At 51.9% G+C, this 24,658-nt stretch overlaps 1 protein-coding gene across 2 annotated transcripts in view; it reads right to left on the bottom strand.

Annotated features, from left to right (window-relative positions):
• Window positions 1-24,658, bottom strand: part of UBTD1 (ubiquitin domain containing 1) — a 53,095-nt gene that overhangs the window by 7,502 nt on the left and 20,935 nt on the right. Inside the window, exon 1 of one of the 2 annotated variants that reach the window (XM_032312492.1) lies at window positions 1,540-1,874. The exons of the other annotated variant lie outside the window; for it this stretch is intronic. Coding sequence (XP_032168383.1) covers window positions 1,540-1,681 — 142 coding nt within the window. The 5' untranslated portion in view covers window positions 1,682-1,874. Of the gene's footprint in view, window positions 1-1,539; window positions 1,875-24,658 lie in introns of those variants that run through there. 2 annotated transcript variants of the gene reach the window in all.

The raw sequence follows: 24,658 nt of genomic DNA, 5'->3' as shown, positions 1-24,658 counted from the left end.
CCAGCAAAATTCTCCCCGCCCAGGACAAGCCTGTGTAAGAGACATGCCAAAATATCTGGATCCCTACACTCTGAGGTGAATAATTTAGGCAAAGGTACAGACGAAAACAGAAAAGGAAGGTTTTAATCCAAACATAAAAGGAAATTGATGAATATTTTAAGTTTCAGTTACTTAAAAAAAAAAAAAAAAACACGATGTTTTATAGTTAGTTGAGTCAAAAACACTGGGCAGTAGAAAGGGTGTGAACACTCTCATATGTTACACAAATTGGTACAAACTTCCGGGAGGGCATTCGGTATGGTACCAAAAAACCCAAAAATGTGCATCTTTTTGGCTCAGACATTTGGTTTCTAAGAATGTATGTGAAGAAAATAATCGCAAGTATATGGCGAGGGTTCATCTATGAAGCTGTTTAACTCGACACGGTTTTAAACAGGGAAAGCCAGAAACAAACTAAATGTACGCCAGCAGGAGAAAGGCTAAATAAAATCTGTGCGTCCGTGGCAGCCTCTGTAAGCTGACTAATGTGGAGAAACGGCCCCAAAACAGTGAAAAAAGGTTACAGAACAGCAAGTGCTCTGTGCTCCAGCTTCTGTTTCTAAAAAAGTATGTGAAATTACATATATTAAAAAGAATGGGTGGCTCAGTGGGTTAAGCCGCTGCCTTCGGCTCAGGTCATGATCTCAGGGTCCTGGGATCGAGTCCCGCATCGGGCTCTCTGCTCAGCAGGGAGCCTGCTTCCTCCTCTCTCTCTGCCTGCCTCTCTGCCTACTTGTGTTCTCTGTCAAATAAATAAATAAAATCTTAAAAAAAAAAAAAAAAAAAGAATGGAAGGATTTACACCAAAATGGTAACAGTGGTTATAGCCGATTGGCAGTTACTGGCGAAAAAAAAAAAATTTTTTTTTTGGATTATATTTTCCAAGTTTTCTACAACAGGCATTTATGACTTCAGCAAGAAGAATAATACAACGGGAGTTGTTAACAAAGAAAAAGGGTACATAAAGTTCAGTTCTACAGCAGCCACAGGAAAGTAAGGAAGAGTTTGGGGAGCTGAGAGTAAGGGGCTTTGTGGGGGGCTGGTGAGCCACAAAGCCCAAGGGTCACAGCCTCTGGGATTTCAGTTGCTGAGAGCTCTGGGCAGCTCTGCAGGCACTGCTGGTTTCTACAGCAGGAGCATCTAGTAGCTTCTACTTATGTCTCTACCTGTCCTAAATATGCTCTAGGTCAAAAAGTAAAACAAATGGTCCTTATCCTTAAGGAAGTTGACAGAAGATAGACTTAAAACACAACAAGAGGGGCGCCTGGGTGGCTCAGTCATTAAGCACCTGCCTTCAGCTCAGGTCATGATCCCAGAGTCCTGGGATCAAGCCCCATGTTGGGCTCCCTGCTTAAGCCAGCTTCTCCCTCTCCCATTCCCCCTGCTTGTGTTCCCTCTCTCGTTGTGTCCCTCTCTGTCAAATAAATAAATAAAAATCTTTAAAAACAAACAAACAAAAACACAGCAAGAGATCATTCTGTAGTCAAGGTCCACACTTGCCTGGGGAAGTACAAAAGGCCCATGAAAACAGCAGGTTTCTGTGATTATGGTAGACGGGAAACAGCAAGAGAGATCTGTGAGCAGAGAATGTAGGTTTCTGAGTACAGCGGCAAAGCTGGAGTCTCAAAGGGTTGTCTAACATACCACCTGTGCTAGGATCTCCTGAGCTGCAGGTTAGAAAGGCAGATGCCAGCGCCCACCCACTCCAGCGGACCCACTGAACCAGAATCACAGGGAACAGGCTGGGCTATGTACGTGATTCTGACAGAAGAACTCCACTTGTAAACACAGCCAACAGATGTGGAATGGCTCATCCACGCCTTAGCATAGGTGAGTTCAATGGCTGCCCCCTGAAGTTGCTGCTGAGAGCTGACCTGGAGAGGAAAGAGGGAGAAGAGCAGGAGGCCGCAGTGTCTGGGCTGGCGGAGGAGAAGGGTGGTGGACGCTGGGGATTGGTCTCCATAATGAAAGGTGTCTGGCGATCCCACGCGCAAGGGAGGGCACTGCAATGAGTGGGAGTGAACAGCAGAAGTCCTTCGCAGTTTACTTGAAGCTAGTGTGCCTCTCTGAGCCCGTGCATGTGTGCACACTACTACCACCTGCCTCCCCTGCTTAATTCAGAATGACGATGCCCAAGAGGTGATTCTCAAGAACCTACAGAACAACAACCGGCCCTGACTGCATTCTGCTAAACACCCCATGGCCTGATAGCATGCTGGCCTGTGCAGGTTTTCAGCAAGTGTCTGCCGAGTTGAAGATGGAGCTGGTGAACGCCCAGTGAATGGGGTGGGAATCCGCTGGAGGAATCCCGGCTGAGAGCAGCTGTGGGCAGGCGGGGGACGCAGGGGAAAGGTCTGCATGAGAGAGAAGCCGGGCAGTCCCTTTGTCTCTTGATATCCTACCTCAAGAGGTCCTTATTGCGGCTCTGGGGACTGGTACAACTGAGTCACTGGGAAGTGACACCAAGTCTGAGGCCAGCCAAGGGAACCAGAGATTTCCCAGGACAGTCGGTCCACCCAAGCCAGGAGACGGCCCTATTTATACCTTCGACAGTCCCCAAGCTCTCTTTCCACACTCGGTTACCAAGCTCCATCCCCAGGCCCCTACTCCAGGGATAGAGCCGACAGTGTCCTCCTCCGAGTACTGATTATGTGGCAAGTCTGGGCTTGCTCCAGCTGGTGGGAGAGAGGAGGCTCCGGGAAGGAGGAGGCGGCAGGGAGACAAGGGTCTCCCTGTCCTAACATCTGGGGCCGCAAGGGCCCTTCAGTCAGACTGCGGACTTGATGAGCTCTTCTTCCCCTCCCACCGCGGTAGTCGCCGCTGGCGCGAAGGGAGCTGGTGAGATGGGGTCAAGGATGGCATCTGGTGGAGGGACAGAGGTCAGAAAGAACATGGGGCTCCAAAAGAAGGATCAGCCCCGCTGGGGAAGGGAGCAGGCAGGGGAAGGGGGGCCCAGGTAATCCCTTCAGGAAGCGTGGTATTTTTAGTTAGACTTAGCCCAGGATGACCCTCCGAGCCAGTAACCTTCCAAGGGAAAGTGCTGGCCCAGCTCTGCTAGCTGGGGCCTCCCCAGCACGGGCCCTTCCTCCCCATTCATTCCCGCAGGCCCTGCTCCAGGGTTCAGGGAGGGAAGAGGGTGGAGCCAGTTGCTAAGTGACGTGCCAGGCTTCCTAAACTGTACTGCCACTTGGGTCATGCAGGTCCCAGGTGGTCCCCGGCAGGGCTGAAGGAACCAAGGCTCCTCTGGGAGCCCTGTACCAGGCTCTGTGGCGACGCCCGGCCCTGCAGTTCTCTGTGATGATCCTGTCTGGTCTCCCCCCCCACCCCGCCCCGCCCAACTGGGACCACCTCCAGTTCATCCCTGGAGTCCTGGGGCAGGCCCAGGGTCTGGCATGCAGCCGGTCTCAAGAACTGTTTGCCCAGTGAGCAAGCAGGCAGTTTAGGAAAAGCTGGGGGCGGGGGGAGCTGGAGAGCAGAGAGGCAGGATCTGAGTTGGGGGAGCAGATGGAGCGGTCTGGAAGAAATTCCCGTAAGCAAGAGAGTTAGTTAGGAAGAAAGGGGGTGGCAGACGGGGGAGTCCAGGAGGGAAGAAACCAGTTCCTGAGGTGCACAGAGAGGAAACCGTTGGAGGAAGAAGGGCTGGATGTCAGAAACCATGACCAGTGAGGGCCTGGAACCTTCCTGGCGACTGGAGAGACGAAAGTGTGGCCAAGAAAAATAAACCTGCCTGGAGGCCCCCCGCTTGGACAGGGGGTGTGGACAAGGGGGGCACACATAACCGCAGGGAACGTACATGTTTGCACACAATGGACACATTTACTGGGGTGAGCTTAGGGGGAGCAGGACCCTTATCTACACTGCCTTGTGCCTCTAGCCCAGGGTCCCCATTGCATGTGGCCAGGCAGGGTGAAAGGTAGCCGCCCAGGGCCGGGCACTGACCAACTCTTCCCCTGGCCCAACCATCCCTCCCCCAACCCCATCCGGTTCCATTCCCTCCTGAGAAACTCCTGGGTTGTCTGATCTCAACTACAAACAGAACTCCCAAACCCTCAGGGTCTACCCTCGGATCTAACACGCCACCCAACCAACAGCTCCTCTTCTGAGGCTGGCTGGGATTCACAAGTACAGTTAAACATTTGAGCATTTGGGAAGTCACTGTACTTCTCCTTGTTTTAGATTCATATGAATTTGAAACAACAACGACCATTCCCCCTCTCCCACCACGCTCCCAGCCAGTGCCCTTCCTGTAGTGAATATATTCCCACCTTCATCACGTAATGATGCTTGTTTCTGGTGCACCAGAGTCCTGGCCTGAACTTGAATGGTTCCACTGCTACCAGCTCTAGGAGCAACCCTGATTGCATGTGTTTTCTGGAAACTGAGTTCACAGAGAATTATGAGGTAAGAGACACATTCACAAACCTTCTCTCTACGGTGTGGCTACTCACTTACATCCGGGCTTCAGATATGGGGCTGGGGTGTTGCTTCAGCGACTGGCTGCCTGTGCGAGCACAGGAGGACAACCTCACCATTCTAACCTCGGCGTTCCCATCTGGAAAGAGGATGTAACCTCTATCTCGCAGGGTTGCTGTAAGGATCACAGACACCACTCTGTCCCATGCTTAAAAGGCAGGACTGTTGTAATTAGCAACCATGCCAAGTCAATAATGCTTATTACCACTATGCAATTAAGAGAATGAAAGGTTACTATCCTTTTTTCCCCCCTTTTCAAGCTGCTGTGATTTGGAAAACTTGGAAAACTCTTGCTGTCTTTCGTAAACTCCTGGTCTCTCCCTCACGGTGCAGGAAGATGGGGGATGGTTAAATGAGGTCACGTCTGACAGGGACAGAGAGTGGGCTCCATGTTTACCTGTTTCCCTGGGCGGCTGCAGAGCCAAGGGTCAGCACTTTCCTTGGGGCAGGAGACGGAGGATAGTGGCTAATAAATAAAACCAAAACTCTCCAGAGGTTGCTAGAAAGGTCTCTGGTATCTGGTCAGGTCCCCTGGCTACCTTGGGACCCCAGGGAAGAGAGACAGGTCAACTCTGCCACTATGCTTTCCACAGGCCTGCTGGCAAGGAGGGTCCACACGGGCTTGGCAGCCAGATGCCTGGAGGCCAAATGGCACAGCCCAACTTCTGACACTGGAGACTCGCTCTCACTGGGTGTCAGGTGCCACAAGCCCTTTACTCAGACGTGTGCCGCTCCATCAGGACAGGTGCCCCAGAGTGGGGCAGAATCCTGAAGCCAGGAGTGACTTTAAAGTCAGTCAGCCTAGCCCCTTCATTTTATAGACCAAGAAACAGGCTCTGAGAGATGAGGTGAACAGTTGCACGTCACACAGCTCTTGCCCTGTGTGTGTGTGTGTGTGTGTGCGCGCGCACGCACGTGTGCATGCGTGTGTGCGCACACAGTGGGAGTGGGAAGCAAATTCTGCCTGTCAAACCACTCCATTGCCAGTGGAAGCAGAGTTATAACTAGACTACTGAAATGTCAGGAGTTTGAGAGCAACCAATACACCAGTGGGAAAGCAGCAAGCAGAACACACATTGGGGCAGGTGGGGAGGAGTCAGAGTCTGCCCGGCCCTCTAGGTCCCACTAGAAATGAATGGAATCTCAGGGCTGGGCCCTCCCGGGACACAATGGCCTAACTGTGCACCCAGGTCTCTAGGAAAACAGCTAATTCTGCATGGCTGGTTGGGGGCTCAGTAATGGAGACCCCCCACCTCCTATCCCACACAACACCCTTGCTGGTGGCAATTCAGTCTCTGTGTGCACTTCTAGAGACGAGGCGGTCATGGTACCAAGAGGAAACCTGTTGCATCGTGAGACAGGGCGAATGGTGAGAAAGTTAATGATCTTACAGTCACCCTTCACTGAGCACTAGTTACGCAGCAGGCAGAAGAGAGAAACACAGAGGCTGAAGGTCCAAAGTTTGGAGTCAGACAGACCCGGGTCTGAACATCAGCTCCATCATAAATGAGCACAGGGACTCTGGGTAAATGACTTCAGCTTTCTAGTCTCCTCTCCTTGGAAGTAGGGAGCGGAGACATCCTAATTCTCAGGAAATTGGGAGGATTAAAGATATATGTGTACATATTAAATTAACTAATAGAGTCAAGAAGATTATATGTAATAAATCCACTACCGAACACTTCTGCTGTGGTCACCCTAGCACCCAGGCCCACCAGGCTCTTGTCTCCTCGCCTGAAGACACACATAACACGTGTGCCGGCACCACACCTGCCACAGAGCAGACACTTACTATGGTCACAGAAATTGTTTTTGCCATTATTATTATTAACGCTCTTCTTTTGACCCCAAATCCATTGGCTCTGTTCTCCGGAACAACACAGAACAAGTCACAACCTCCTTCACGGGGCTGGTGGTTTTCTCCTCCCCGGACTGAAGATCCCTTTTTCGTCTTCTGTGGTTTCTCTCTCTGTGGGTTCTCTGCCATCCCGTTCACTATCCCCTCAACCAACCTAACCTACCGGCCTGAGTGAGGTCTGCCCAGTGCCAAGGCCCTCTGGGGTCCTGCTTTCCTTGATCTGAGCAGCGACCCCTCTGCTTCCACAGCACGCACAGTGACAAGCTCGCCCAGGACTGTTGAAGCTGGAGCTAGAAAAGACCCCCGTCTCAATCCCAGTGTTCACTCACAGTCCAGTTTACCTCGGCGAGCTGGGCCTAGGTCTGTGTCTTAAGTGGGGTGAACCTGGAGTCATGATCCTTCTCTATCATGACCCATGCTGTGTGACCCAGGACATGGCACTTAACCTCTCTGAGCACACCTGCCAAATTCAAATGCCTCTCCTCTTAGCGCCTTACAGAGCCACTGAGATGCTCTGGCGAGTTTCTGTGCAAAGTGCTAAGGTCCAGTGTAACACACACACAGATGCCTGACGTCCCTGAGATCTGGAAGCCCTTTTTAATTTTTTTTAATATTTTATTTATTTATTTGATAGATGGGGATCACAAGTAGGCAGAGCAGCAGGCAGAGAGAGAGAAGGAAGCAGGCTCCCTGCTGAGCAGAGAGTCCGACGTGGGGCTCGATCCCAGGACCCTGGGATCATGACCCGAGCCGAAGGCAGAGGCTTTAACACACTGAGACACCCAGGCGCCCCGGAAGCCCATCTTTTTAAGGCTCACTCACTTCTTCATGTGGCTCAGCTCAAGACCCACAACCCCACAGCACTCTGTCTGTGGATCAACAGAGGACTCGTCTGAGCACGTTCACTCTCCCAAGCCCGGCTCAGGCCTTGCATGCAGCTGTGCCTGACTCACTCTTCCCCCTTCCTCCCCTACAGCCCGTGAATCACCAGCCCTGTCAGGCCAGTGTCCTCCCTGGTTTCCTTCCCGAGCACTGCCTGGTCGCGACCTCTATCCCCCAGGATGCAGGAGGCCAGCCCTCTTCCCACCAGGCCCCACGGGCTCCTCTCCCCTGACCCCGTGGCACGTGAGCATCCCACAGCACCTCTGAGTCACACGGCGCCTCCCTTGCATGTTCCCCATGCACAGCGCGGCCCCTGAAAATCGACTGTCCGTTGCTGGAAGGCAGGCTCTCGAGGGTAATGCAGCACAGTATATGGAAAACATGGTGCCTGGGGCACTGATTTGACTGTACTGGGGCATGGCTTGAGCATCAGGGGGGTTTTAGCGCTCTCCCAGTGATTCTGATATATGGCCGGGCTGAAAAGCACTGATCTGGAACCAGGATGCCCAGCCTGGCTGGCTGCTCCGATTGTTTAATTAGGCCTCTGAGAGAGCCTGGCAGGAGGGTGCTCAGGGAGAACCCCAGACCGGCCTGAGGCCGACCATCTGGACAGTCCTTTCAAGGCTTGGAGCCAGACTGGTCATAAGGCAAAAAGTGGATAGCTCAGGGGACCCTGTGCCTGGGGAAACCCAGCTTCACTGTCCAGAGGATATGGCCTAAGCCCTTGCATGCAGAAGGGACAGGGAAAGCCAAAACAAGAGGCTTGGGAGCCAGACAGCTTGGACTAGCTATCTCACTCTCTTTATTAACAAGGAGGGCCCCCCCCTCCTGACTCTACTCAGCCCGAAGCCTGGTCTCTCATGCCTGCATAGCCAGCACCCAGACACCTCTTCTGTAGACACAGGACTCTTTCCCCAGGGCTGAGCCACAGACTTCTGGATAGAAAATGTGCAGCTCCAAGGCAAGGGGGACAGTGGGAGAGCAGAGGGAGGGAGGGCCTATTTCCTAAGAAAATCTCCCACCCCCTCCCCAGCTGCTCTGGGCAAGAAGAAAGGAAAAATCTGACTCATCAGTGCTGTGTGACTCACAGGCCGACAAAACTTACTTGCCAGACTGGCAGGGAGGAGAGCCTGCTGCTCCCACCACAACCGGGGGCCACGGGCAGGTAAAGCCCTTCCCTCCATCCCTGCTCACCACCAGCTCCAGGCCTGGGTGGCTGGCCTGGCAGGAGTGCCTTGCTCAGCTTGGCGCCCCGACAGCCACGCCCTCCCGTGGTTGGTTTAGTGGCTTACTACCCCAAGGGGCAGGGCTGAGAAAAGTAGAGAACTCAGGTTTGGAACATCTCTGTGTTCCAAACAAAGTGACTTTGTTTTGTTTTTTTTTTTTAAGATTTTTTAAATTTATTTAACAGAGAGAAAGAGAGAGCACAAGTAGGGGGAGCAGCAGGCAGAGGGAAAGGGAGAAGTAGGCTCCCTGCTGAGCACGGAGCCTGATCGAGCACAGGGCTTGATCCCAGTACCCCGAAATCATGGCCTGAGCTGAAGGTGGATACACAATGTCTAAGCCACCCAGGCACCCTGAGAGGTAACTTTGGAATCAGAAGACCTGGTTCTGACTCTTAACTCTATGCCCTCATAGATGGGAGCCCCTTGATCTCAGTTTCCACATCCATAAAATGGGAGCAACAAGTCTTGAAGGACTATGGAGGACTAAACAAGACATTATCTATAACCTCCTAGTACTGTGTGAGGCCAAAGTAGGAGCTCAAAAGTGGCCATGACTATTACTCGGTATTAAGCACCAGATTTAGGATTAGAAAAAGATTTTTTTTTTTTCACATCCTTTCACTTAATCTTTACAGCAACCTTGTATGGCAAATATTACTACTCTCATATCCAGAAGAGACACTGAGTTCCAGGAACCCTGGGGCCATGGCAAGGATCCAGAAAGTGGTTTCAGATCCTCGTTCCCAGCCCAGTGCTTGTCTCGGACCCCACTCCATGCGCCGTCTCCCCTGGGTGCAACACACACACACAGCTCGCAGGCACAGAGGTGGCTCTGCCTCTGGCCCAGGTGGGAGGGCCTAGCTGGCGACACTCCTGACCAGTTCTGCATCAGAATGGCATTGCTGCCAGTCCTGCTGCACCTCCCACCCAGCCTGGCCTGACTTGAGCCCACATGGTGCGTCCGGAAATTCACTCACTGCCGCCTGTGTGCGTGTCAGCCTCCACCCCAGGCTGTGAGCTCCTCAAGGCAGCACCTGGTCCCGCCAGTGTTGGCACCCGAATGCCAGGCCCCTAGCCTAGAGCTGGAGAAGCAGTGCAGTCAGGCTGCCAAAAGCCTCAGATTCCAGACCTGAGATGCGAGGCCACTTATTCGCAGGAGGACTCGGGCATGTTATTTACCTCTGAGAACCTCAGTCTTCTCCTCTGAAAAATGGGGATAATAACAGTCACTGCCTTACAGTTACGATGAGAACTATGGTAATAACTATGGTAATAAGCAGTTACAACTATGGTAATAACAATCCTGGCTAATATTTATTAAATTCTTATGCCAGACACTGTTTCTAAGCTCCACCAAGAATCAAATCGCCTAGCCTGAAGCTCGCACAGCTAGGCTGGTTCCGAAGCCCCCACAAGCTACCACCTCTCCTGAATGTCAAGGGCCTGGTATGTCCTAAGTGCTCAGAACTTAGAAGCTAGTCTAGCGGATGCTCAGGAAGCATTTCTAAGATGAATCAATGAATGAACCGCTTTTGGTCTAATTTCATTTCCATGAGTCCTAATGTGTACACAGACTGAGTTATCTGAAGTTCTATAAAGTATAAAGAACAAATTGAGGAAGAAGAACAAGAACAAGAACAACAACAACAACAAAGCAGCAAGGTTTCCTCACCCCTCTACAGGAGGGTAACAGTATCCAGATTGCTGGAGCAAGAGCCAGTGATCCCAACCCTGGAAGTTCCATGCCCCTCCCCTTTCCTCAGAGAAGGTTCCAGATGGGCGGCCCTAGGCCCCTCAGGAGAAGAGGGGGAGGAAATGGGCAACGGCGCTGGCTATGCCTGGCCTTCTGGGGTGCCACTGGGGGGTGGCTGTGTGGAAGGGCCTTGGAGCCATCCAGGTACCTCACCCACAGCTGTCAATGTTGGCAAAGCCTGAGAGGCACTGGCCCCGGGGGAAGGTGGCTGAGAAGCCTCTAAGAGCTGGCCCTGGTGTCTGTATGGGGAGCAGCGAGAGGCAGGGCCCCCACGTCCTCCCACACAGCACCACCCTCCATCCAGGCCACAAGGACAGGCCCCCAAACTAGACAAGGAGAGGATCTCCTCAGCCAGCTGCAGGGAAGCTCTTTCCTAAGCAGCAAAACGCCTGTTTCAAAGAAAATAGGGAATGGCTTTCAGAGAAGCCCACTTACCACGTGAGCCCAGTAAAGTGGATCTGTTGTGGGGGGTAGGGGTAACACCCACGTGCCCTCCCCTTCCAGCATCTCCCTGCCAGCTCCACCACACCCCAGGCTCCCAGCTGCACTGCCCCCGAGGCCTCTCAGGGACAGGCGCCCTTCACCTCCAGGGCAGCTCTTTCCATGCGGCTAGGAAAGTTGTGTAGCTCAGCCCCTTGACCTGGGACAGCCCCTCACCTGGGAAACCTGTCTATGAAACGAGCAGACTGGACTAAGGGATTCAGGATGCCTTCTAGCCCTTGGACTCAATTCAGATCCACCCTGTGGAAAGGCCAGTGTGGGGCTCCTGAGGGGCACAAAGACAGCTAAGGCAAGACTCCTGCCCTCCAGAACCTCACAGCCCCTGCAGAGGACTGCAAGGCAAACCACATGTGTGATAAAGTAAGCACGTGAGCATGCGCACACACACACACGTGTACACATGAGAGACCTACAGGATTCTTTGTACAAAAAGCTGCCAGAGTTGGAGGGGAGACTCTGACAAACCCATGGGGAACCCACGGGAACCGCTTGGTCTCTCCCAGTCGTGTACCAGTGCGAGGCACGGTGGACACGCAGATGAGCCTTGGCAAGTCCCTGACCAGACGGGCTCAAATGTGGCACAGCGGTCCAGTTTGGTTTTATGACACATTATGTTTGTGCTCACTATTTTGAAAACACTTGAATGTGTAATTAAGAAAACCCTTGTAACCTGTCACTCTGTGGCACATTTAAAAAAATAAACATGCATAATAAATAAGTGATAAATGCAAATTCTGTTCAAAGAACCCCCCCACCCACACCCAGCGCCAAGCAGGGAAACTGCTGCACGCCGGAGCAGAGGTATGTGGAAAGCATATTGGGAACCGACACCCCAACCAACGGGGCCTCTTGTGTATCTGCCAAAGGGGTGGGCGGGAGCCGGGCTACATCCTCTCTGCTGCTTCCAGCTCTGACCATGTGCGACAAGGACTCTGGAAATAAGCAGGCTCCAGCTGGCTGAGGGCAGGCCTGGGGCAAGCCTCACCCTCACTGCCGCATTTCTGACTTCCCACCTCCACCCCCTACCCCCCGCAGACAGCGAACTGCCCCCACTTTGGCCTCTGCTGCTGCTAGAGGAGGCACTTCCCAGCTCCGGGCCTCAGTTTCCCTCTGGGATAATGGCGGTGGCAGGGGACATGAAGCGTCCTGGATGGAGGGTCCAGATTCAAGAGGATGAGCAGACACCGAGCCTCCAGGCTGTCTGTGGAGTCTTCAGCCCCGGTTCTCTCTCTCTCTCCCCCGCCCCTGATGCTGATGGGTTTGGCCCGGAAGCGGCCCTCCCTGGCCCGCACCCAAGCACACAGAACCCTGCCACCCCACCCCCAAGGTAACCCAATTCTTCCCGGTCAAATGACAGCTGGAGGTGGGAGGGAGGGAGCCCAAGGTGGGAAGGACAACGATGACTGGCTCACGGGGTGGTGAGGCCCAGACAAAAGGGTCACGGCCCAGATCCATTTCAACACAATTCCTGAGCACCCACTGTGTTCAAGATCCTGCTCCAAATTCAAGGAAGCTGAGGAAATGAGGAGGACACTGTAATTACCTCAAGCGCGTCTCGAGGTTTAAACAGCACCTCCTCAGAGAGGCCCTCCCTGATAATCTAATGGAAGTGGGCTCCCCTATGCCCCATCGCAGCCTCCTCTCTCCTCAGTGGTCTCTATCCCGGTTCTGCCACGGTTTGTCTACTCATCGCCCCGTCTCCTTGGTAGTACGTCAGCTGCTCAAAGGCAGAGCCCTTGTCTCTCCCCCACCGTGGCACCCAGCGCCTCACACACAGTAGGTCCCTCTGTTAGGTGAGTGAAGGAATGCATGCATGAGCGGATGAAGGACTAGACCACCAGACACGCAGGGAGGGACAGAAACCACGACTCAGAAGTCTGTGGGGACGCAGAGGAGGGAACGGGCTTATCTCCAAGGCTCCGTGGAGGAGATCTAACAAACACCGTGAGCGTGGCTTGCAAAGAGGGTGAGGAAAGAGGAGTCCCGGGTGGAGTCAGAGAAGCCTCACAGATCTGGAGCCATGGGGCAGCAAGACGGGCTGAGGCCCAGGGAATCCCCTGGACCCTGATGGGAGTCCCGCTCCCTGCCCCACCGGCCTCTGAGCCATCACTGGTGTCCACTCTTGATCGACAAAGCCAGGACTCCATAAATGCCTGACAGCTCTGTGGTGTGGTAAGCAGTGGTCACTTCTAGAGTAAACGCAGTCTGTGGCACCCATCGGACTACCTGCCTTCTTCTTTTTTAGCTTTCTTCTTCCCTGGCTGACTGGCTCTGGTTCTGAACATCTGTGCCACCACTAGGTGCCATCCCCCACTAGGGGACTGGAGAGCGACTCCTGACCTTGTCATGACAGAGACGTTTTATTATCCCTCCCCTGCATCCAGGGTCTCAAAAGAACTTCTAATGGCATTTAGATTATATATATATATTTAAAAGGAAAGGCTAAGACAGTCAATTGAAAAGACTGGTCAGTGTATAAAAACCAGAGGTCCACAGCGAGCTGACAGAATGCCAGAGAAGGTATTCTCCTCAACCTGGAAGGTGATGATGTCTCTGTGACTTGGTTTCTCAAGGCCAAGGGATGTGGCAAGAGCAAAGGTAAGAAAAATGGCCAAAGGGAGGAAGAACGAGTGGGAAAACCCAGAGTTCCCCAATCCGTAGATCCAGGTGAGATTTCCTACACTGTACAGGCCTCCTCCCCTCAAGGGAACAGTGGTGGAGGAGGGGACAGCACCATCCTGGCCAACTGAGGCTTTCCATACAGTGTTTTAAATGCTGACTTGGTGGCAGTGGTGGGGAAGGGGGTAGCTGTCAAGGAGGACTAGGAGCTTAACACCACTTCTGCTCTGGGCAGAAGTCTAGGTCTAGAAAACCTGCCAGGGGTCAGATGGTGGCCCTTAGACCTAGAGGCTGTGTGCTTCCCAGGAAAACCAGCAGCTGGAAATGAGCCCAAATTTATACAGACAGGATTAGCATCTGCAAAGGGAAAGTCTGGGGGAATGTACACGGGTCTTTCCACTGGAGGGGTGGGGTGATGGGTGTTTTACTTGCAAGGGTATGTACCTGTGTGTCTAGCATTCTCGCCGAGCACCCCTGCCATACACATCTTTGCAGTGTTTTTGCCACAAACATTTCCACAATGTAACTAACCGGCTGTAAGGCCATTCGGCCGTACAAGATTAAATAACGAAAAATAAAAGAGGGGCATTAAAAAAGACATAATGGAACACCAAAAAACTTAATCAAATTGCCATCAGGCATTTTTGCTGTAAAAGATAAAGTCATGAAAAATTTAAAAAGGGACATTCATTAAAAAGGACATCACAGAACACGAAAAACGAGTAACAAAATTAAAAAGACTATACTGTGAAATACAAAATATTTTCATACATTCAAAATGTGTGTGGAGAGGTGCCTGGCAGGGCTCACTCGATTAAGCGTCTGCCTTCAGCTCAGGTCATGATCCAGGGCCATGGGATCCAGCCCGGCACCGGGCTCACTGCTCAACGGGGAGCCTGCTTCTCCCTCCCCCTTTGCCTGCCGCTCTATTTGTGCTCTTTAACTCTCTATCAAAAAAATAAAATCTTTTTTTTTTTAAATGTGTAGATTCATGGCAATACTATGCAAATAACTGATGTCATATTATGGATTACACCTAAGCACTTGTCTTCAAAGTCTTTTGTTCATATTATTATGCTTTTTTTTTTTAAGCTGAAGTTTCTTCCTTCATTAAGAGAGGTATCAAGGTCCAAATACAGTTGACCCTTGAACAACATGGGTTTGAATTGCACAGGTCCACTTATACGCGGGGTTTATGCATGTGTGTGTGTGTGTGTGTGGTGCAGTACTGTAAACAGATTTTCTCTTTCTTATGATTTTTTTTTTAAGTTCTTCTTCTTATATTTTTTTTTTTACAAAGATTTTATTTATTTGAGAGAGAAAGAGAGAGAGACAGAGAGAGAGCAGGAGCTGGGCAGAGAGGCAGAGGGAGAGGGAGAGGCAGACTTCCCACTGAGCCTGATGTGGGGCTCGATCCCAGGACCCCAAGATCATGACCAGAGCCGAAGGCAGATGCTTAACTAACTGAGCCACCCAGGTGTCCTTAAGTTCTTTTTTAATTCCAGTTAGTTAACACAGAGTGTGACATAGTTTCAGGTATGCAATATAATGATTCAACACTTCTACATATCACACTATGTTCTTCCTTACGACTTTCTTAACGTTGTCTTTTCTCTAACTTATCACAAGAACACAGTATATACATATAATAGAGTACAGTATACAGTATATACATATAATATATATACAATATATATACAATACAGTATATACATATAATAGAGAAAATGTATTAATCGACTATGTTTTCAGTAAAGCTTCTGATGAACAGCAGTTATGATCAGTAGCTTTTAGGGAGTCAAGAGTTATGTGTGGATTACTGACTATGCAGGGGTTCAGCACCCCAAACCCCCACGTTGTTCCAGGGTCAACTGTACTAGGGTGCATAGTTATAACAGAGCTTCGTGTTGTGTTGTGAAAGCCTTCCACACCATTGTTTGTTCTTGGCAGACTGTCCCACGTGTGCTGATAGATGTTCCAAAGTTCTACGGGAAACGTGGAAGAAACGCAAAGGCTGTAACGCTAACATGTTTGTAACCGAACTTGGGTCACTGTAACTGCTGTGCTCGCGTTTCCTGGGGTTGGCTTGTGTGCAGTCTGGCTCTACACTCTGGTCCACACTTCCAGCGAGTTTATCACTGAACCGCCTTGCAGGTCTGTATATGGAGCTGTCATCATCCACTATTTAAGTCCCCACCTCATCTACTCGTCACCACATAGGCCACTAGGAGGGCCAGCTGAGGTTTACATGATATAAAAATGAGACTTTTATCAATGGAGAAATGAAACCAAACTTACAACTAGCTTCAACAGATTAACTCTGCTGAAGGCAGCTGATTCATCAACGAAGAGACTGTCAACCAGTTATTTTATTTTTTTTATGGCAAAACTGCCTTACAGTCAATTAATTACATGATGAGAATGTTTGCTCTGAAAAATGCTGAAAACAAAGAGGTCTATGGCAAAACTATCTGGAACCATGTATCGGTGCATGTACTGACTTAAAAAAAAAATTGTGTGTGTGCACATGTGTGTGTGTTCCTTAAATGCGGTTTGGTGGAAAACTTTATGAACCTTATGGGGAAAGGCAATAAAAATCCTTGTCATGATAAGGCTGAGCCAGGACCGGGGGTGCCTTCTACCCACAAGGCACCTCTAGAGAAAGACTCGAGCCATCCTGGATCCAGTAAAGCTCCCAGGTAAGCCACTCTGAAGGAGTTGTACTGCATATAAGCTGTAAGGGAGGGCAGGGCTGGGCCTTACCCATCTCAGGAGCCCCAGGGCTCCACCAGCCAGAGCCTGGTACACAACAGGTATGCAATAAAGGCTGAGACACCGACCAGGGAATGGATTACATGGGGGAATGGATCACACGTGGGGTGCCCAGAGCTCAGGTGTCCTGGGAAGAGGTGAGGGTGAGAATGGAAAAGGGACGCAACGGCAGGAACCTGCCAGGCAGAAAACAGCAGACTTCTCGTGGAGCCGTCCTCAGGCCCTTGTCTCAGGAAGGCAAGCAGCTGGGTGGCCCGGAAAGGTTGCAGCTGGCCCTGCCTGCAGGGTTTACCAGAGAAGAAGGCTGCAGGCCTGCCCGCTCCGGGACAGCTGAGCCACGGCCCAGCCCGCACCACCTGCCCTCCCTGAGACCAGTCTGACCAGGGCTTAAGATCTGTGTCAAGCAGGAGCTGAGTCAGGCTTGGGGAGGGAGAAGGGGGACTGGCAGGGGGCAGGGAAGACAGGTCAGGCCTCATTCTCTCAGGTGTGCTCCATCAGAGAGGCCAGGCAGAAGCAGCCTCCTCATCCTCCACCCCTACTCCCAGGGCTGGAGAGACAGGCAAGTTCCCATGGCGCCAAAACCCAGGAGAAGGCAAGGCCCTGGGAAGGCTACCTTGCAGACAGGAGACAGCTGATAAATGTGTTAGGAGGAGACCACCTGTTTCGCCCCAAACTCCCCACCCCCCGCCCCTGCCACGGATCCAGGCAGCTGGGCTCAGGCTAGGGTGGGGCAGCCGGGTGATCTGTTTTCAGCATAGCCACCAAACAGACAGGGAGGGAGCCCCTGCTGCTGGAAAAGGCATCCTCTCAGTTTCAATTCAGCCGGAGGTCAAGAACTGCTGAGGCTGGCAGCACAGCATGCGATGTGAGTGAGTGAGCATCTCGTCGCCGTGGCGACCCAGGGCAGCATCAGCCGGGAGCCAGCCCCAAGGCCAGGAGCAGAGCCCTCCCTGCTCTAGCACTGGCCTTGACCTTTCCAGCTGGGAAAACTGATGCAAAACAGTCTACTGTCTTCCCAGACCCGACCATGGCCCATGCAGACTGCAAAGATGCACACGATGCTGTCCCATCCTTGGGAGGACCCAGGACATGCCCAGAAAGAGGAGCAAGTCAGAAAGTGATGAAGGCCACAAGAGGCATGAACAAGGAATCACAGGGCTTTAGAGGAGAAAGAGCTCACCTTGATGGGGAACATAAAGAAGGAAAAGACTCATAAAAGCTTCTGGGGAAAAGAAAGCATTTGACAAAGAGGCAAACACATATCCTCCTGTGGACAACTCCGGCCCCACAAATGGAGAGCACCTTGGTTTGGGGTGCTCCCTCAGGCTAGCTGCTTTTCCTGACCTGGTCAGTCCCCTGCTACCTCGCTCCCCAACCCTCACTGTCCCACTTGGCTGTCTCACCCCACCTCCTGCCCGCCATCACTGACAACCCAGCCACCACTGCCACAATGCCCCTTCTGGCCTTGTCCCCACCTCAGCTCAGCTTTTCTGTCCTAGACCCATCTGGATACTACCTTGTGGTGGCAAATTCTCACCAAAATCCCATCACATTCCCCACCTGGGGGCCTGGAAACCATAAGGCAGTCTGCTTCACACCTAAGAATAGTCCTCAGTGGTTTCTAAGGTCCCCGGAAACCAGCTTCTTGGAACACCGGAATGCTGGGTGTGCAGAAAGGGCCAAAAAGGGTCAGGTTCTGGACCTGGTGCCAAATCAGCCCCAGGAGCCAGCTGAAGGCTGTGGCCCAGAGATTGGCCCCAGGACCCACAGCATCGCACAGTTAAGGCTCCCTATCCAACTGCCCTTCTTGTCATTTTTTATGTGGTTTAAAAGGTGACGGATGCTAAGTGGGGAGAAAAGTAAAAAATAGAAACATAAAAAGAGGGGCACCTGGGTGGTTCAGTTGTTAAGCGTCTGCTTTCAGCTCAGGCCATGATCCCAGGGTCCTGGGATGGAGCCCCGCATCAGGCTCCCTGCTCAGCAGGAAGCCTGCTTCTCCCTCTCCCACTCCCCCTGCTTGTGCACCCTCTCTAGCTGTGCCTCTCTGTCTGTCAAATAAATAGATAAAATCTTAAAAGAAAAAGAAAAAGAAACATAAAAGAAAGATTTAAGTCTCCCAAAACCCGGCTATAACACGTCAGGAGATTTTAGTTATTTTTCTCAATGCACAAACACACTGCTGGGACCACAGAGGGTATACACACCGCCACCATTAGTGTGTCTCTAATCCTATTTTTTATTTTCATCAGATGCCAGCTGCCATTCCAGTGGTTTGCAACCCTTTCTGTTCATCAGATTTACCTGTGGAAGTTCCATGAAAATGCAGATGCCCAGGTTCCACCCCTGGAGATCAACTCAGGAAATAGAGGAAATCCAGAACAAACAAGACACTTAAACACTCCATTGACATGTAGAAACATTCAACAGAGGCGCCTGGGGGGCTCAGTTGTTAAGCATCTACCTTTGGCTCAGGTCATAATCCCAAGGTCCTAGGATCAAGCCCCACATCGGGGTCCGCTCAGCAGTTAGCCTGCTTCTCCCTCTCCCACTCCCCCTGCTTGTGTTCCCCCTCTCTCTCTCTGTGTCTCTCTCTGTCAAATAAACAAAATCTTAAAAAAAAAAAAAGTTCAATAAATATTCATTGAGCACTCACTATTTGCTGGGCACTGTACAGGATACATTTCTTTCTAACAGAAAGCTGCATCACTCATTCACTAATTCATTCATTCATTCATTCATTCAAGAAACATGAGTGGAGCTTCTCCTATGCACAGACCCCAACATGGGGAACAGGGAAACAAAGTCAGTGAGACAGGTCTCAAAGTAAGAGCTACTAAGAAAGAGATGTAAGGAGATAAGAGAAACCAATGCATGAATGTAAGGGCCGTACTCTACAGAGGCTCAAGGGGACACAGGAGATGGGTCTCACCCAGCAGGGTGAGGTCCTAAAGTCTGCTCTGAATCGAAAGCATGAGCAGTGGTGAGTCAGGTGGAGGAAACAATATTAGCAAGACATCAAGGGTCTGGAAACCACGAACAGTGACGGCAGAATGTACTGTTCCCACCATGCAAGGTGGGAAGTGAGCAGGTCACGGAGGACCGTTAGGCCAGTGAGACAGTGTGGATATTAGCCCCTGAGAGATGGCAGGCCCGTGAAAATGTGGAGCAGAAGTTGTAACAGCTCTTTCTGGAACATGTGCATAGGGTGGGTCTCGGGGGCTAGACTGGAGGCAGGAGGGCCACTTAGGGGGGTGCTACATTAACAGAGGGAAGAAAATAAGGACCTGCACTTGGGCTTGGTTGAGTGCCTCTTACGTAGCAGGCAGTTTTAGCGGGGAAGGAGACGAGAGGAGCGGATTTGAGAGGTACTTGAGTTATACACATTTAGATTATTTCTATTTTTTCACACTACGATGAAAGTCTGCATACATACAGCTTTGCACACACTTCAACTCATTTCCCTATGATGAAGTCCTCATGGTAGAATTTCTAGGTCAAAGGTAGGGATTTTTTTTTTTTTTTAAGATTTTATTTATTTATTTGACAGAGAGAGATCACAAGTAGGCAGGCAGACAGAGAGAGGAGGAAGCAGGCTCCCCACCGAGCAGAGAGCCCGATGCGGGACTCGATCCCAGGACCCTGAGATCATGACCTGAGCTGAAGGCAGCGGCTTAACCCACCGAGCCACCCAGGCACCCCAGGTAGGGATATTTTTAAGGTTCTTGGTGTCTATTGCCAAATTGCTTTCCAGAAAGACCATATCAATTTTCACTTCCTCCAGCAGTGCACAATAGTGCTTGTTAGACCCTCTCTGGCCCCCAAAAAGAAAGGCAGCGGTCAGCTCCCATGCACCCCATTGCTAAGGACTAAATCTTCTGCATGGCCCAAACAAAATGACTATGTCCAGGAACAGGCTTTAAGACTGCACAAACAGGGCATCAGGCTGATGGCTATGTTGCTCTGGAGCTGAGCTAAGCCGGGCAAGAGGCACTCTCTCCCTGCTCCAACCCAACTTTCTGCTGTTGCCACCAACTTTCTCAGCAGAGATCACGTTATTCCCCTGCTCAAGAACTTTCCATAGTTCCTCATTACCTACAAAATAAAAGTCAATCTCCTTAGTGTGGAAATCAAGGTTTCCAAAATTGGATTCAGAGTACACGTTTCTGTATACTGATTTATTCATTCAACAAATGCCCGAGTACCTGCTATTTACCAGGCACTCTCTGAAAAGTCCTTGCTCTCATGGAGCTTACACTACAGTGGGAAAGACAAACGATGCACAGGTCAGTAAAGATATAGCACGTGCTTCTTTATTTATTTGAGAGAGCGCAAGCGAGCAAGTGCTCTCAAGTGGGGAAAGGGCAGAGGGAGAGAAAGAGTCCTGAAGCAGACCTGCTGAGCATGGAGCCCACCCTGGGACTTGATCCCAGGACCCAAGACCATGACCTGAGTTGAAATCAAGAGCCTCTCCTCCACCGACTGAGCCACCCAAGTGCCCCTATACCAAGTATTTCTATGTGTTATACTAAGTAAAGCAAGAAAATAAAGTGCTGAGGAACAGACAATGGTAGGAAGGGTGGCCAGGGAAGGCGGGTGCCAGGAGGCAGGTGCAGAGGCCAAGAGGGAGTGAGGGGTAAGCCATGTAGATCTCTCCCAGCATACTCCAGGTCTTTGCTCTGGGTCTCCTCTCCTGAAGACTCCCCTCTCGCTGAAGGGGGAAACCCCTCTGTGCCCAGCTCGAACGCCACCTCTTCTGTAAAGCCCTCCTGACTCCACAAACCAAACCTGCTCCCAGCATGCCACTACTGTCTTCCAGGCTGCACAGCGGCATCTTGAGGCCAGAGTGGCCTCTTAGCCCTTTACCCGCTGTGCCTCACATGCCAGAGCGAGGACTCTCTGTGCTGGCACTTAAAGATGGTCTGGTCTCCCCAACAGCCCCGTCCAGACCACACAGAGCTGCTCAAAGGCAGGAAATGCCTCACGTGGCATCGGGTGCCCCTGTTTGTACAGCCCACAGCCTGCTGGACAGATGTTTGCCAGAGAGGGCGCGGTTACTGAAGAGAGTGCGCACGTTACTGGCAGAGAAACATTCTTCTCTCAGTGCATGCAAATGAAAATAGTCTCACCTTTGTGGTGAGATTTTGAGTTGCCTACCCAAACCCATTCTCCCCCAACCCTGGCGAGTGGCAGCCAGCCGGACTATGTTTCCCAGCCTCCCTTGCAGTCAGGATGGCCATGTGATTATATTCCTGCCAACAGAATGTGAGCTGTAGGGACAGAAGCCAAACTGTAGAGGACCTGGGCCCAAGGACGGTGGGCATGCCTCCTCCACCTTCTCTTTTCCCTTCCACTGGTCGGAACCCAAGTGCTCCAGCAACCCAGCTTCAACTCTGCAGACAATGTCCTGTGATGGTGGACAACCCAAAGGGACTGGGCCCCAGAATGACCACAAGCAGCAGAGCTGCCCCTCACCTAGCCTGTTCAGGTCAGGGATGTCAGGGCCATCACATGAGCCAGAAAAATCAATTTCTTATTCTTTAAGCCACAGGCTCATTAGGTCCCTTGTCACAGCAATACACAGTCTTACTTTAATGAATGCACTCCTGCACAGCAATGGGACCTAAGTCTGTGTCACCCTCAAACATTTTTCTCAGTGCTGACCAGGGAATGGGGAGTTCTGACCCCCAGCCAGCCCAGTAAGACCCAGCAACGTCAGGAGAAGAGGCGAGATGAAGCCATTGTACAAATCAGGACAAAAGTTCCGTAAGAAACGTGTAAGAACCCACTAACGGGTAGAAGAGCACTGTGATGAGAGCAGGAAAAGGCAATAGCAGAGTCCGTGAGAGGGACATGAAAGACAAAACTGGTCCTGGAGGTTTGAAAGCCTGACTCCTCAGGCTCCCTGCTTCTCCCTCTCCCTCTGCCCTTCCCCCTGCTGTGCTCTCCCATCTCTGTAGCAAGTAAACAAATAAAATCTTAAAAAAAAAAAAAAAAAAGCTGACTCCTGTGGGTAAAAAATGGTTTAAGGGATACAAACCCAAGTGTACTCATGTTTGTTCTAGCCCCTCTGTGAATTTCCTCACACTCATCCTGCCGGCTATCGGGCAGAAGGGGAGAATGAATGAGAGAAATGCGGAAGGACCTGGCTCAGGTGGTCGGGGTGTCGGGGGGATCATCTTGCCAACACCATCTCCCAGGAAGGAACCAGGGAACCAGGGAAGTTGTGTCTTCGTCAGCCTCGAAGGCCGCTACAGATCAACAGTCCTGCTGTCATTTCTGAGGCTGCTTCACCCAGCACCACCTAGGCTTTATTCCTCTTCTGGACATCCACCAAGTCACACCTGACCAGAAGGTACAGCCACCACCTTCCTCCAGCGCCCCTGGTTCCTGGAATGGTCTGCCCAGCCATCCCAGCTCTGCTGGGCCTGACAAGCCCCTGACAGCTTGACTTCAATTCCTACAACCAACTCCAGTGAAGAAACAGTGAAAAAGACAGAGACCCAGTGGAGGGCCAGCACAGACCAGGGGGAGGAGCTCGGGCTCTGAGCCATGCAGAACAAGATTCAAATGCTGACCCCGCCCATGGAGCCGCCCTGGGATTCTAAGCAAGCTTTGGTTCTCAAATCTGCACAACAGACGATGCCAGCTCCCAGGGCCGCTGCAAGCAGAAACGAAAGGATGCACACGTTAGGTACTCCACAAACGCCAATTTCCTGCTATTACCCCTGGACATCCTCCTTGCTGGCCGGCCACGATAAAATTCCTACTGTTGGACTTGTCCTTCAGGATTAAGGCACTGTTGTGAAATGTCCCCGTGTAGTAACATGTCCCCCACTGCAAGGGCCAATGACATGTTTTGGGCAGGACGGCCGGCAGGCATCCTGAGTGTCTGGTTGGGGCTCTGATGTCATAGCTCCCAGGTGCAGGCAGGCATCGCTCTGAAGTGGCAGGTACGGTTGCGGAGCCCTGAAGGAGAAGACGTTCTAGAGAAAGATGACGTGTCAAGGACGCTAAAGATTCAGAGCTGGGAATCTCCAGGTGAGCAGAGCTGGAAGGCAGAGCAACTCAAGGGGCCTCGCAAGAAGAAAAACAGGAAAGGCAGAAAAAGGAAAGAGGACAGGTAGGTGAAAGTCCTCCAAAGGAGAATTAGGAAGGAGTCACCGGGGTGGCCCCAGCCCCTGGCAGCCAAGGCACTAAGCCATCAGCCCCTGGCCCTCCTCCAGATCCCTCCTCCGAGCTGCTCTGTCCCGTTCCTGGCACCATATGACTCCTGCGTGTCCATCCCCACCCTCACCCCACCAGCCAGGTATGCTTTCAAGAGGAAGGGAGCCAGAAGCTTTGACCTTGCTATTAGGAAAGTGCTCGCAGAATCTTGCTGTAAAACATGGTTGAGGTCAGAAGAGAGGCAGAAGGCACCGAAGCAGTGAGGGACAAGGTTGAGCATCTCTGGGGCTGTGTTTCCTGCCACATATCTGGGATGACTCGGAGCAGGCCCACGCACCTCTCTTTGACCTTCACCACACTGTAAGAAGGGTCACCAGTGCTCATCGCTGACTCAGATCCCAGGAACAGAAACAGGAAAGCTCCACCAAGGGGCAGCAGACCTGCTCCTGCAGAACTAGCAGGTGGGGGACCCAGAGGAGGCCCGGCTGGCCTCACCTGATCTCACTGAAAGAAGACGTCCCTCAGAGGCCACCGTGATGGGCAGTGAGGCAGCGCCTAGGAATGTGCTCTGTAGAGGGCCAGGCCTACTCAAGGAAGGACTGTCTTCTTGTGAGCACCATCAGAAGCTAGGCTTGCTCAAGGAAACTCGGCCTGAGCCCCTGTGGGTACCGAGTGGAGGGACCCCACACTGCATGAGCAGCCAGACCCCACCGCCTTTCTGGCTCTCCCAGTGCTCATGTCCTGCCATGTGCTCTGGCATTGACAGGGGCATCCCATTGATGTCCTCCAGGGCTCAACGCCAGACAGCGATCCGGCCTGCTCTGACCGCTGACAGCCTTCTGCAGTTTACAAAAGGGCTCCCACCCACATCAACTCACTTGATGTTGTGACGGGGCTCTAGAACCCTGCGGCACCCCACTGCACCCCAGAGCCAGCTGTGACCACGGGAAGTCAGTGAGGCAAAGCAAAATTCAAAGGACAATCAGCATGGTTTTGCAAACCTCTGTAGCCCCAAGTAGCCCAGAGGAAGCACACGCACCCCATCCTGAAGCCCATCTGAGCGCCAGTCTCCAGGCCAGGCTCCCGAGACCTGGTCGGGTAGTTTATGTGGCCCGATCTAAAGAGGGCCGGATAATGCTGCTGCCCAGCTCCTCGTGGAGGAAAGCTGGATCCAGCCCTGTTGCTGGGGCTTCAGGGAGAACAAGGAAATGGGACGCAAAAGATCTGGGCCAGGATGGTCCGGGAAATGTGGCTGCTGCTGCCAGTGCTCGGCTGAGGGTGGGCCTCACAGCTCAGTTCGGAAGAAGCCCTCACCAGGCAAGGGCAAGGGAGCTCCAACTTCTGTAGCCCCCACCGGATCCCACTGGGGCC

The sequence above is a fragment of the Mustela erminea genome, chromosome 14 (genome assembly GCF_009829155.1).
Source record: "Mustela erminea isolate mMusErm1 chromosome 14, mMusErm1.Pri, whole genome shotgun sequence".
NCBI lineage: Eukaryota > Metazoa > Chordata > Mammalia > Carnivora > Mustelidae > Mustela > Mustela erminea.
This window is presented reverse-complemented; position numbering and strand designations above follow the sequence as displayed.